The sequence below is a fragment of the Arabidopsis lyrata genome (genome assembly GCF_000004255.2).
Source record: "Arabidopsis lyrata subsp. lyrata unplaced genomic scaffold ARALYscaffold_3, whole genome shotgun sequence".
Classification (NCBI taxonomy): Eukaryota; Viridiplantae; Streptophyta; class Magnoliopsida; order Brassicales; family Brassicaceae; genus Arabidopsis; species Arabidopsis lyrata.
Genome location: NW_003302553.1, coordinates 19,537,544 through 19,549,408, shown reverse-complemented (window position 1 = coordinate 19,549,408; position 11,865 = coordinate 19,537,544). Strand labels below are relative to the sequence as shown.

Genomic DNA, 11,865 nt, shown 5'->3' with positions numbered 1-11,865 from the left:
GCGAGGGCGACTATCATCGACACAAGAGACATCGGATTCATGTCTTAAATGCAGTAGAGATGGAGATTGATAAAGTAAGGCCCATACTGGGAAGCTCTGAGTCAGACATTTCACTTTGGAGAGGTACGGAAGGAAAGTTCAAAGATAAATTTTCAACAAAACACACTTGGAACCAGATTAGAAGGGTGCAGCCAAGGATAGAATGGTACAAGGGAGTATGATTATCCTACTCAACTCCTAAGTACTCATTCCTAGTGTGGCTTGCAATGCATAATCGTCTTACAACGGGAGATAGAATGAGTATGTGGAATGCGAAAATAAACGTTTTGTGGTACTACGGGGGAATCATGAGACCATTTATCTTTCGAATGCTCCTACTCATCTCAGATTTGGGGAAATATTATAAGCGGTACCCTTCAAGACTAGTATACAACATCTTACAGTGATATAGTCTCTAAGCTATTGGATCCAAAATCCAATGCCATAATGAGGTTTATATTGTGGTATGATTTCCAAGTCTGTATGAACTTCATATGGTGTGAATGAAACAAACGGTGACCTGGGGAACATGGGATATCTCCTATTCTCATGACCTTTTTCATTTATCATCTTGTCCGGAATACGCTTGCAAGTTTAAAGGATACTACATCGAAGTTCGAGAATGTTCTTCGAGTCTAGATTGGAACTCAAAACTCTTTAAACCTATCTTGAAGTGTTTTCTTGAACTCTTTAGCACAAGATTACATTCATTGTACAAAGGTTTTTTTTTTTGGTTAAATAAATTATATATTCATTAAAAAAAAAAAAACATTACTAAAGCAAAACATGAATTATGAATATAAGTAAATTGGAGTAAAAATGTGTAACATGTTAGATTTTTCTATTAGGTTTTTCTCAAAGTTAAATTAAGCAAAGTGTTTCTTCCTTTTTTCTTTTACTTTTAGTAATAGTTAAGATTTTGCTTTTGGGTCTTTTACAAAAATAACTATTTTTGATAAATTACTTAAGCATATAGCCCCATAAAATTCAAAATTAAGTTAATAACACTGTAGAAGAATGAAAAGTCTATTTACTCCCTCACATTTTGTTGCGGTGAGGCGAATGAGAAGAGTGAAGACCGAAGAGGTGATGCTCTATCATTGGTGTTTATATAAGAGAAGATGTTGATGTGGCATGAGAGACAAACTGTTTTTTTAACCTATTTTCAAGTGTAATTTATATTTTTGTTTAAAATAATTAATTTAAGTTCATGATTCTTCTATAAAAACAACTATATTCATATTTTTGTTTAAAATAATTAATTTAAGAGATAATGGAACCAATTGTTGCGGTGACAAATGAGGAAGAGTGATTAGAGCTAAGAATTTATCGTGGGAGTTATAGGAAAGAGAGAGGGATCACGAGCGATAAATTTTGGTAATTTAAATATATAAACATATATTTCTAAACTCGGTGTTTAAACCTAAAAATAGAATAGAATCTATTGTGTTATATATATATACACACGTAGAATAAAATGATATCTAATATAGTTCACTGTATCTCTACATAAACCAAATTAATGAGAAATATGTAATCGTTTTACAAAATTTAAACAATGTCCTGTATCAAAAAAGTTATGTTTTTTTCTAGTATTGTAGAAAGTTTCATTCCATTTTTTGAAGAAATCTAAAGTAAGTAAATATGAAGAGGGTGAAGAATATTTAACAATAAAGAAAAAAAATAAAAAAAAAATAAGTTAAAACAAAAACATGTGTTTGCATACCATAAGGATAAAATGTATCATTTATATGGAAAATACACACTATATTATATCTATTTTTTATGGTTTAGTTTGTTAATTATAATATTTTTTTGGTTACTTTTGCAAATTTATTTTTGCTTCTCCCATTCACCAAATTTACTTTTGTCAAAAATTTTGTTTTTTTTTTGTTTTCTTGTTGTTTACCGAGTTTTAAAAACTCAATCATTAATTTTCTATTCATTATTATTGGATGTGATCATGATTGAGTTCTACAGTCTATAACTATTGGAGTCGGTCATGAATTTGTTCGAACTTAGTTGATTTATTTGGAAGACTTTATTTGTAAGTAGAAAACCTCTATGGTTCATGTTCTTAAATCCATATTTCTTACCAAAAAAAAAAGTTCTTAAATTCATACTAGATCTTTGATGATCTTATTTAGAGCTATCTATCATCCATTAAAGTTAGGGGTCCGACAAGAGAACATGCTAAAATTGAAAATATTTGTTCAACAACTTTTGTTAAAGGCCCAAAAAATTATGCTTTAAGAAGTAAAAATGCTTCGGGCCGTCCATAAACTTATTGTTAGCAATTTTGTGCTTTAAACCAGTTCATCCAATCATGTATGCATCATGGTCACAATATGGCTATTTGAAACTGCATCACTCAATTTAGTAAATGGTAGCCGAGAAGCATTACCTCTCATATGAGGCGGAGTGAGTCCATGTTCCACGTGGCGTCATGGGACCTATCGGGTTGGGTGAATGTTTATCCGAGGTAACGATTGTGGAGGTTGTCTTTATTAGCCTTGTTGAGATCATCCTTGAAATCCACTTGGTTTATCATTTGGTTTACCCCTTGTGATATCTCAAATCTACAATTAGTTAGAAACATTAAAAATAGAATCAATTATGGATTTGCCATTTTTTGGGATGGCATTTGTGGATTTTGCCCTTTTTCAAGCTACGGAAACATGCGTTTTATTCGTTATGTTTGGGTTTAGTCGGTTGTGGTTGTTCTTAGGATTTAGTATTTTATATAAACTACGTATTTTTACCAAAAAAAAAATCCGAAATACGTACATTTTTAAGTGTTAGAAAATGGCATATCCGTAAAATTTTAGTAAAAATGGCAATTTCAAAAGATTTCTATGAAAAATGGCAAAATCAATAATAATCCCATTTGGTGTCTGACTCAATAAAAATTAAACACGAGCTAGGCATCTAACTTAACAAAAATTATATGCGTGGCATCTAATTCAGTAGGGTTAACTACCCTATAGCTATCAAATTCAGCTAAAGTTTGATAGTTTCTTAGAATTTTTTTTGTTCAAACTAAAATTGGTGTATAAAAAAATACGATATAAAAATGTTATTCTAGGTGAAATAAGCATTACATATTTTGAAACTCGGTTAATCCCCTATACATATCGAGCCGTCCAGAAGTTTCACGAGGCCACAAGCGAGAAAGAAAAAAAGGACCACATAATTTTATTTGTTTAATAATTTTGTTGTTAAAAAAAATGTTTAAGCTACACCCTCAAGACTCAAACTATGGATTTTAACCATTAGATCACGAGAACATTTCCAAAAAATTGGCCGAAATTGAATGATATTATTAGGGGCCGCAAACATGTGCTTTGCTTGCTTGGCCTTATGGCCGGCTATGCATATATTAAAAAGAGTCATTGTAGTTTATGTGTCAAGCCCACAATTATTCTCATCTTTTTTTATTTTTCCATTTGCTTAATTCTACTATCTTTCTTGTCAAACACTTTTGATTCTATATACTACTTATTCTTATTAACTAAAATTATCAGAATTAAATATTTCAAAATTTTAAATTAAAAAGCTTCTATATAAAGATTTTCTTTATACTAAATGCATTATATTTTTCTGTTAGAAAATTAAACTATATAAACATATAATATATATATATATATTTCAATACCATTAAATATTTTTATATATTATAAAATTCTAAATTGAAACCGCAAAACTATAAGTCTAAACTTATGAATGACGTAAATGTAACTTTATGGAAAGACACTATCGTTGCCAAAAACTCTCCATTCTCTCTCTTCCAATGGACATTTTTTAGATCTCAGATCTGGTTTTGTATTTTCTTCTTGTTCTTCATTGGTAGTGATGGGTTTGAACAGCGAGATGGTGGAAGGCATCCCATTCTTCTCCGACAGCGATGTGGTGTGGTAGATCCGGTACTTCTCCGGCGGTCTAGAGGTGCTTCTCGGTGGATCAGGTTTGGTTGAGGACGCTGGATAGATCCTGATGGGTAGGTGACTTTGCGATTGGTGGGTTTCGTTGTGGGTCACGAGCGTTCACGGCAGATCCTTTTGGATCTAGGATGGCTGAAGTTGGGTTTGGTAGTGGAGAGATCGAATTGAGCCTTCCTCTTTCTCTGCTACCGGCTTTGGTTTCGCTCTAGTTCCGGATTGAAGATTGATGTGATTGCGCATGTGGTTTTGGCGATGGGGTTGCAGCGGTGGTGAGGTATGCTGAAGGGCTTGTGTTCCCTCTTTTGCTAGGTACGGGATCGAGGGATGAGGATTCGAGAGTTTTGAGTGGTCCTTTCTCTTCTGGAAGAGAGTCGCGGGGATCAGGTAAGCTTCCAGCGGAGGCTCCGACGGTCGGATCCGGTTGCTCCGATCAGAGGGTTCGAGGTCGGAAGCTCGCCGCAAAACGGTTCTCTTGTAACCGCCGGAGTCTGCGTGAGAAGGATCCGTGTTCTTCTTTTTTCCATCCAAGCTCCGATTAATCTCCGGCCAAAGTTTAACCGGACTTTTTTCTGCTTCTGTATTTTGTAACCCGTGGGCCCGTTAAGGCCCATCACTAAAAGCCCATTTGGATCGAATTATTAATATATATATTAAATTAAAAAATGTAACTTTATTTGTAAATATTTTAAATTTAATCTGTAAGTTTTTTTATAAACTAAAAATTGTGTTATCGTATGATATTTATATAAAATTATATTAAATTTAAAATATTTTAACGCATTTATGAAATTTTGTTTTGACATACTGAGATTTAATTAAAAAAAACGTCGATTTTTTTTCTAAATCGTTCTATCATAAAAATAAATAGCATAAGATTTATCCGTGTTATATCTAGTTATTTACAAAACACTATGTTTCTTTTAATAATTTCTCCATTAAAAATAATAAAAAGTAATAAATAATGTTTCTCTTCGATTAAGACAAAATTCCAAAATGGCTTTATATATAGTTTGGAAGAGACGGGTAACACAATTAGAGTTGGAAGTGGATTTAGAGATGGTGGTTAGTTTTTTCTCTACAAGGATTAGCTATGTTCATCTTCTGTCATTTCTGGTACGGTTATGCAATGATTGTATATAAAGAAGCTAATCATCTTGCAGATGAATTAGCTAATTATGCGTTTTCGTAATATTTAGATTTCCATTTACTAGAATCGATACTTAGTTGTGTTTCTTGGATTTGTTGGATGATGCTTGTGGAACTGCGGTTTTACGGCGAAGTTGTGTTTGATTTGTTTTGTCATTAATAATAAAAGCATTCTCAAATCTCAAAAAAAAAAAAAAAAGACAAAACCCCAAAAATAAAATTAAAAAAAAAAAAAGAAAACAAAAAGCAAAGGATAACACAAAACCCTTTTCGTCTTCCCAATTCCACCACACAGACACAAAGCACCGAAAATGGCGGTTTCTTCTGGAACATTCTCCACCTTCCTCTGCGTCAAAACGACATCTTTCCACAACCAATCAACTCCTCCTTCGTCTCTCCGGCTAGCCTCTCACCCGGCGGCTAAACTACGCTTGGTCCGAGCTGTGACATCTGCGACGGCCTCTTCCGAGCCAACCGCAACCAATAAAAGAGTGCCACGCGGCATCATGAAACCTCGACCAGTGTCACCGGAGATGCAAGACATCGTCGAGCTTCCTGAAATCGCTCGCACACAAGCTCTTAAGCGTATTTGGGCTTACATTAAAGAACATGACCTTCAAGTAAATCAAACTCTAATCTCTCTTAAAAACTCTGGTTTGGTTTCTCTGTGGGTTTTTTTTTTTTTTTTTGTCGATTTCTTCAATCTGGTGGTTTGTGTTTTCGAGGGTCAAATTTTAGGGTTTCTGGTAAGAAATTTGAACGGTGTAGATTCAAGAAGACAGAAATTGGATTAGTTTGTCTTCTTGTTAGTTCCACAGTTGAGTTACTTTAATGAAACTGTTCTTAGGATTTTGTGTGTTTGAGATTAGAAAGCTTTAACATTTTGTGTTAGTAGTGTTGTTTCAGTTCCAATCTTGAGCTGAATATTAACCAATGAAAGTATTCAAGAACTTGAGGTGGTTTTAATTTCTTTTAAGATATGTTTACTGCGAGTCAATATGTAATATATTGTTGATATTAGTGGTTTATTTCATTTTGGTGACTAATTGCTTCATATGATTTTGAGGGTAGATGTTTATAACATTTTGTGTAACAATTTTGATTCTTTGATTGAGTCTGGTTTTTACATTTTTGGCAATGTGTGTCCTTTGTGGTGGTAAATAACTTTTCTCTGGCCTATGTTCTTGAATCTTTTTTGCCTATGTCTGACCTGTGTGGGATCTAGTTTGACCAAAATCCTAATGTGTTCTATCATTGGGATGTAGTATACAGTCCTCTTATTCACTGAACTTAAATGTAGAAATGATTATCTCATTCTATTTGTTTGTGAGCTCGTCCATTTCAGACCCTGAGCATGTTTGGCTGCATATATCTGATGTTTTGATCTATGTTTCTTGACATTGTTGCTGTTTGGTTTAGGTTCTCAGAGTATCAAACTAGATTGACATTCTGAAGATGGAGCTTTTTCAGCTCTTGAATTTTTTTGGTTCTGTTGTATTCAAATGTGAATGCTGTTTCTGTACAAGGTCTCTAAAGTCTATATCAACCTAGTAGACAAAACTTATTGTGTTACTCTTTTAGAAAGCTCTGTATTATTTATTATTCTCCTTGGCATGTCTCGAGGTTTCAAACTTTAATGAACCAGCTTTGCAAAAATATTTGATGATGTTTCAATTGCATCAACGTTTTACTAAATGACTAATTTTTGTTATTCAGGACCCACAAAACAAGAGAGAAATACTGTGTGATGAGAAACTGAAGAAGATATTCGAAGGCAGAGATCGGGTAGGGTTCTTGGAGATTGCAAAGCTCATCGGTCCTCACTTCCTCTGATGGAATTTCCGCGAAACTTTATTTGGATGATAGTCTATGTTTTGTTGAGCTGTTAGGGCCATGAAAGGGGTTATCTTAAGTTGGGGAAGACTTAGATTAAGATTAGTAAATTAGGGTTTTTGCAAAGTAAGTACTTAAGAAGGTTTACTTGTTTTTTTTTGTTGTTGCTTCAATGGATGTTATGTTGACCTTGCTTCCTAATGTTGTTTGCGTTTTCGTTTCAATTTCAGATCTTATTTTTCTTGATTTTATCTAACAAGAAAACATCAAACATGAAGTTATACATACAACATTATTCTGAATTAAGTTTGATGTTTCAGAGGGCAGCGTAAGCATGGAGAGTAGATTGAGCTTTACGTCCAGCTTCTGTGTGGAAGAAGTGAACGAAATCGTTGTAATCAAAGGGTTTGAACATGCGTGGATGTTCTTCGTCGACAAGTTCTTCTGGTGAATCTATAATAGTTTCTAGTTTTGGGGCCGAGAACAGCGCTGTCGAATATCTTGTCTTATTTCCCATCATCATGACTCGGTGATATGATGAAGGCAATCGACCATTCAAAAGTGCCTGCAACGCATCAACAAGGATATGATTGGTTGTTCTCTAAATAAGAAGTGTGTGTGTGCGCGAAATGTTGTTATTAAAAAGGAAGTTAGGACTTATATACACATAGAGAATCTCCAACCATAACAACGAAAGAATGTTGAGATGGTTTCACTTTGATCCATTTTTCGTCTTTGGTTTTCACTTCCAAACCATCAACTTGATACTGATGAAGTATCGTGATGATGTTCTTATCGGTATGAGCACGTAAACCGACCTGTGTCTCCTCTACATCAGCATCAAGAGGTGTTGTATACTTCATCATTCGAAAAAGATAATTTGTAGATTTAAGATGTTCATCAATGTATTTCTCTATCCCAAAGCTCTCCATTATCATTCTTCTCACCATCACATCCAGTTCCAATAATTGATCCGAGAACCGGTGAATCGTCTCACTATATATTTAGGATGCAAAATATTTACGTTATTAATCAAAATGTGAAGCTTATATTTACCCAAAAAAGTGAGGAAAAAAATATTTCTTTTGTAATGTAAATATAAATAAATAAAGGCCTAAATAATTGAGTTACCTAATACTCTTGTTCCCATGATCAGGCCATAACTGTTGAGTAAAGTCGTTGACCTTCACCAAAACATTAGCATCATCGATCCCCAAACTCTGATAGAGATTATGACAAATATATCCATGGAAGGGTTTGGAAGACACGTTTCTCTGTTTGGTCTGAATCGGCAACTCGAAAAGCTCTTCCATAGCTTCAAAAACAGACGTCTTAAGCTCCACTGACACTTTGTCAAAGGAAGCTTCGAAACAACCGTAGTCCTCTAGAGCTTTACGGACATCAGCCTTCACTTCATCCCACTTTGAGCTTCCTGGTTTTAGGGTTTGGTTCGAGAAATCGATAACCGGGAGCTTTAAAGAAATTGGAGGAACAGAGTCTGAATCCATTTCTTGATTCTGAGAATTCTGAGGGTGTTTTTGCTCTATGATATTGGCTTAATTAAATACTAAATGTATTTTTGGTGGAAGAAATCTATAATTAGTGGTAGACTAGTAGTTACTAACTACTAGTTAGTATGTCTTTTATAGTTGGTAGCTGACTAGCTCTTATAATGCACTAGATTAGTAAGTTTTCTTGCAATTTTATGTTGAATTTCAGCTGAACCAACTATGAATCTTATTATATGTTTGAGTTTAATATATTTTTCAAGATTCACTTATAATAAGATTGTTCTACTATAACAATTAAAATTATATGAGTTGGTATTAGAAGATTTCAGAAATCCAAAATTCAATGGTTTATTTAGTTTCATAACATAATTATAGGGCAGTTTTCATCATAAAAAGTCACATTTTCTTGGGATTTTGGTGAATTCGCAAATGAGCAGTGTAGACCACAGGAGATCCAACTGAGCTATCCTTTGATAGCCGGGAAATAGATTTCTGATACGCCGATCATGTAAATACTCCGTTGAAAAGATTTGAGGTACGTTTGGGAGGAATATACAGTGAAATCTCTATAAATTAATACTCGATAAATTAATACTTGATAAATTAATACCTCGTTGACCCGGACTGGGATATCACCTTGGACAGCCTCGTTGCTCGAGATGGTAACAGTGAAGAGGACATTCTCCTTCGTCTTTGTTTCCAAATTACAGTCTACTATATATGGAGGGAGAGGAATGCTCGCATACATCGTAGTGCTTATTCCTCAATTCCACAGATGGTCAAATTCATTGACAAAGTCATTCGAAACAGGATTGCCTCATTCGATTCCACTTCTCGTCCACGGCTTCGACACCTTCTCCAGAAGTGGTTTACTGCAGCCCCAACGTGAGGAGAATTTTTGTCTTCTTTGTATTGGCTTAGAAATTTGTTTAGTGGTTCTCGATTATTGTTTGGCTACTTATTAAAACTATGTACATATTTGCTTGCTCAATGAATTATACATTTAAACAAAAAAAAAATTGATAATTTTTTTCCGGTTCTAAATTGATATTTTGGCCAAAATTAAATATCAGCTCTATAAATTAATAAACATAATAAATTAATAAAATTTAGTAAAATACATTAGTTTCGATATTATTAATTTATAGAAATTTAATTATACTGTCGTGGATTTCTCGCATATATATACAGTATTTGAAACGTTTTAAAAAAGAACGAGAAAATTCACTTGACTCGCTTATGCGCAAATTCACATTTATCATTGTGTAGATACTCCGTTTATCACATTTATCATTTATCATTAATCATTATCTCGTTTGTCTCACTACTGTATCACTTTGGTTATTTTTTTTGTCAAAAGATTCTAGACTATATACACAGTTACAATTTTCATCAAAAAAAGCATATACTAAGTATTCAAATACATGAAACCTTATGCACTTTGTTTCCATTGAATGAAAATTAACTTCAAAATTTCAACCATATATCTATGAATAAACACGAAACTTAACCATCTACAAATAGTACTAAATTTAACCATCTATAAATTTGGGTTTAGCCCATAGATATGTGATTAGAATTAAAATATCCAAAGATGGGCTTTAGTTTCGGCCCATTACAACCATGTCGGTCTCTTCTTCTCATCGGTAAAAAGCTCTTTCTCCTCTCGAAGAAGAAAAGCAAAAGCAACGTAGTGAACACTGACAGAACATATAGAAAGTGGCAGAAGTGCGTTAGACTTATTATACTCGAGAGAATCAAATCAACACAAGGCAAAGAAATAAACTCTCGATTTTATCAATACTTCAACAACTAACTCATAAAGAAGAAACAAAAAGGCTTTATATAAGCCATAACACCAAAACCCTAGATATATAAATTATCCAAAATATAGATGAATGGAAATTAAAAAAAAAGAAGGAAATCCTAAAATCCCTAAAACATGTCTTGTCCACCAAGTAATAACGATGCGGCTGCATCACCTTTGGCTTTGACGATCATCCAAACATGGATATTAACCAAGAATCATCAACTGCATCAAAGCAAAAAATTCGTAATAGTAATAGCCAATTCGTAGTTAAACGACACAAGAGCAAATTAGTTCAAAACACATAACCCACAATTAAAACCCTAATTGGCTATTAAAAAAACAAAACCCTAAATCGCAGCAACGACCACAAGAACATCGATTACTTATCTTTAGTAGAGACTCCATACTTCTCTTGCAACTTAGTAATCTCCTCTTCTTCCTTCTTCAAGTCAAGCTTCTTGCTCATCTTCGCGTGTTGATAATACTGCACAATAAGGTACCGATTCGCTATGTTGAAGCCGGAAAGATGGTCAACAGCTTCCTTAGCTTCGTAGATATCCTCGAATACGACGAAACCAGTGCCTTTTGTGTTCTTGTCACAACCGATTCGAATCTGGCGAATCGCCCCGTACCTTCCAAAGAGATCGTACATATCTTCGCTCGTTATGCTAAAGGGAAGGTTACGAACGTAGAGTAGGCGAGTCACCTCCGGTGGGAGCCTGGGGTTTTTTCTGTCTTTTGCCGTGCGAGGAGGCATTGTCGTAGCTTCTCTTCTTCTTCTTCTTCTCTTCTTCCTTTAGCCGGAGAAAAAAACTTCTCTTCGAAAAGAAAAAATCTAGTGCATGTGATTTCAATAGACGTGAGTAATTTATTTATAAGGATGGAAGAATTTTGTAAAGGTTGGTAATTTTGGAAACATAGTAAATTTCACCCAAAAAAGGAAAAGGATTAAGCCGTCATTAATTTGTCATAGGCAAGGGGAATTATTGACGGTGTTGTGTAAATCATTAAACCGAATGAACCTACCGAACCGATAATTTTGTAATTGGTTTGATGGCAAATTATTGTGCTAAGCCGGCAAATTTGTAATTGATTTGAATATGAGCAAATCATTCTCTGATTTAGGGTTTAGTTTGAAGCCTTGGCTTATATGGTTTTTTTTTTTTTTTTTTTTTTTTTAATCTTTCCAATTGGGCTATATGCTAAAGGGTATAATCCATTAAACGGTTACAAAAAAAGCTAAGGCCCAAAACGGAACTGTGCCGGAACCAAAAATCTGAAACAGGACGAAGCACAGAAAAAGCAGAAACTCTGAAAAAACCTACCAATCCAACGCTAACAAGGTCGATTTCTTTGCAGCTATGGTGGTGAAAACGTTCTCATGACCAGAGTTAGCGGTTCCCATCGTGATCAGAGCCTACCACCAACCGAGCAGATCTCAACTAAGACAACCGAGCCCTCATTTCTCAACTCCAAACCTAGCAAGAAGAAATGAGGGCTCGGTTGTCTTAGTTTAGATCTGCTCGGTTGGTGGTAGGCTCGGATCGCGACAAGGAACCGCTAACTCTGGTCATGAGAACGTTTT

The 11,865-nt window shown here is 34.4% G+C and overlaps 3 protein-coding genes across 4 annotated transcripts; 1 reads left to right on the top strand and 2 right to left on the bottom strand.

The window, feature by feature from the left end:
- The first annotated feature begins 5,353 nt into the window (after positions 1 to 5,353).
- Positions 5,354 to 7,183, top strand: LOC9319933 (upstream activation factor subunit spp27). The gene is made up of 2 exons (XM_002885899.2): positions 5,354 to 5,746; positions 6,843 to 7,183. The coding sequence occupies exons 1-2, from the start codon at positions 5,438 to 5,440 to the stop codon at positions 6,957 to 6,959; spliced, it is 426 nt and encodes a 141-aa protein (XP_002885945.1). The 5' UTR covers positions 5,354 to 5,437; the 3' UTR covers positions 6,960 to 7,183.
- LOC110229942 (probable 2-oxoglutarate-dependent dioxygenase AOP1.2) lies at positions 7,118 to 9,073 on the bottom strand. 2 transcript variants are annotated; one of them, XM_021031170.1, is made up of 3 exons: positions 8,091 to 9,073; positions 7,625 to 7,955; positions 7,118 to 7,524 (listed from the first exon to the last, which is right to left on the bottom strand). In XM_021031170.1, exons 1-3 carry the CDS (start codon positions 8,465 to 8,467, stop codon positions 7,276 to 7,278), a joined length of 957 nt encoding a protein of 318 aa, XP_020886829.1. In that variant the 5' UTR covers positions 8,468 to 9,073; the 3' UTR covers positions 7,118 to 7,275. The 2 variants fall into 2 exon arrangements, with proteins under 2 accessions (XP_020886829.1, XP_020886830.1); XM_021031171.1 differs by having other exon boundaries at positions 7,643 to 7,955.
- An 800-nt stretch (positions 9,074 to 9,873) lies between these two features.
- On the bottom strand, positions 9,874 to 11,088 carry LOC9319932 (splicing factor 3B subunit 6-like protein). Its single transcript, XM_002883819.2, has one exon. It carries the CDS (start codon positions 11,035 to 11,037, stop codon positions 10,660 to 10,662), a length of 378 nt encoding a protein of 125 aa, XP_002883865.1. The 5' UTR covers positions 11,038 to 11,088; the 3' UTR covers positions 9,874 to 10,659.
- Between the last annotated feature and the right edge of the window lie 777 nt (positions 11,089 to 11,865).

What these genes read in the sequence shown, in the direction of transcription:
- LOC9319933 (XM_002885899.2), top strand. Translation starts at nt 5,438, where the DNA reads ATGGCGGTTTCTTCTGGAACATTCTCCACCTTCCTCTGCGTCAAAACG. An exon ending in TTAAAGAACATGACCTTCAA is followed by an intron (nt 5,747 to 6,842) that starts GTAAATCAAACT and finishes TTTGTTATTCAG; the next exon opens with GACCCACAAAACAAGAGAGA.
- LOC110229942 (XM_021031170.1), bottom strand. Translation starts at nt 8,467, where the DNA reads ATGGATTCAGACTCTGTTCCTCCAATTTCTTTAAAGCTCCCGGTTATC. An exon ending in CATGGGAACAAGAGTATTAG is followed by an intron (nt 7,956 to 8,090) that starts GTAACTCAATTA and finishes CTAAATATATAG; the next exon opens with TGAGACGATTCACCGGTTCT. An exon ending in TGGTTGGAGATTCTCTATGT is followed by an intron (nt 7,525 to 7,624) that starts GTATATAAGTCC and finishes GATGCGTTGCAG; the next exon opens with GCACTTTTGAATGGTCGATT.
- LOC9319932 (XM_002883819.2), bottom strand. Translation starts at nt 11,037, where the DNA reads ATGCCTCCTCGCACGGCAAAAGACAGAAAAAACCCCAGGCTCCCACCG.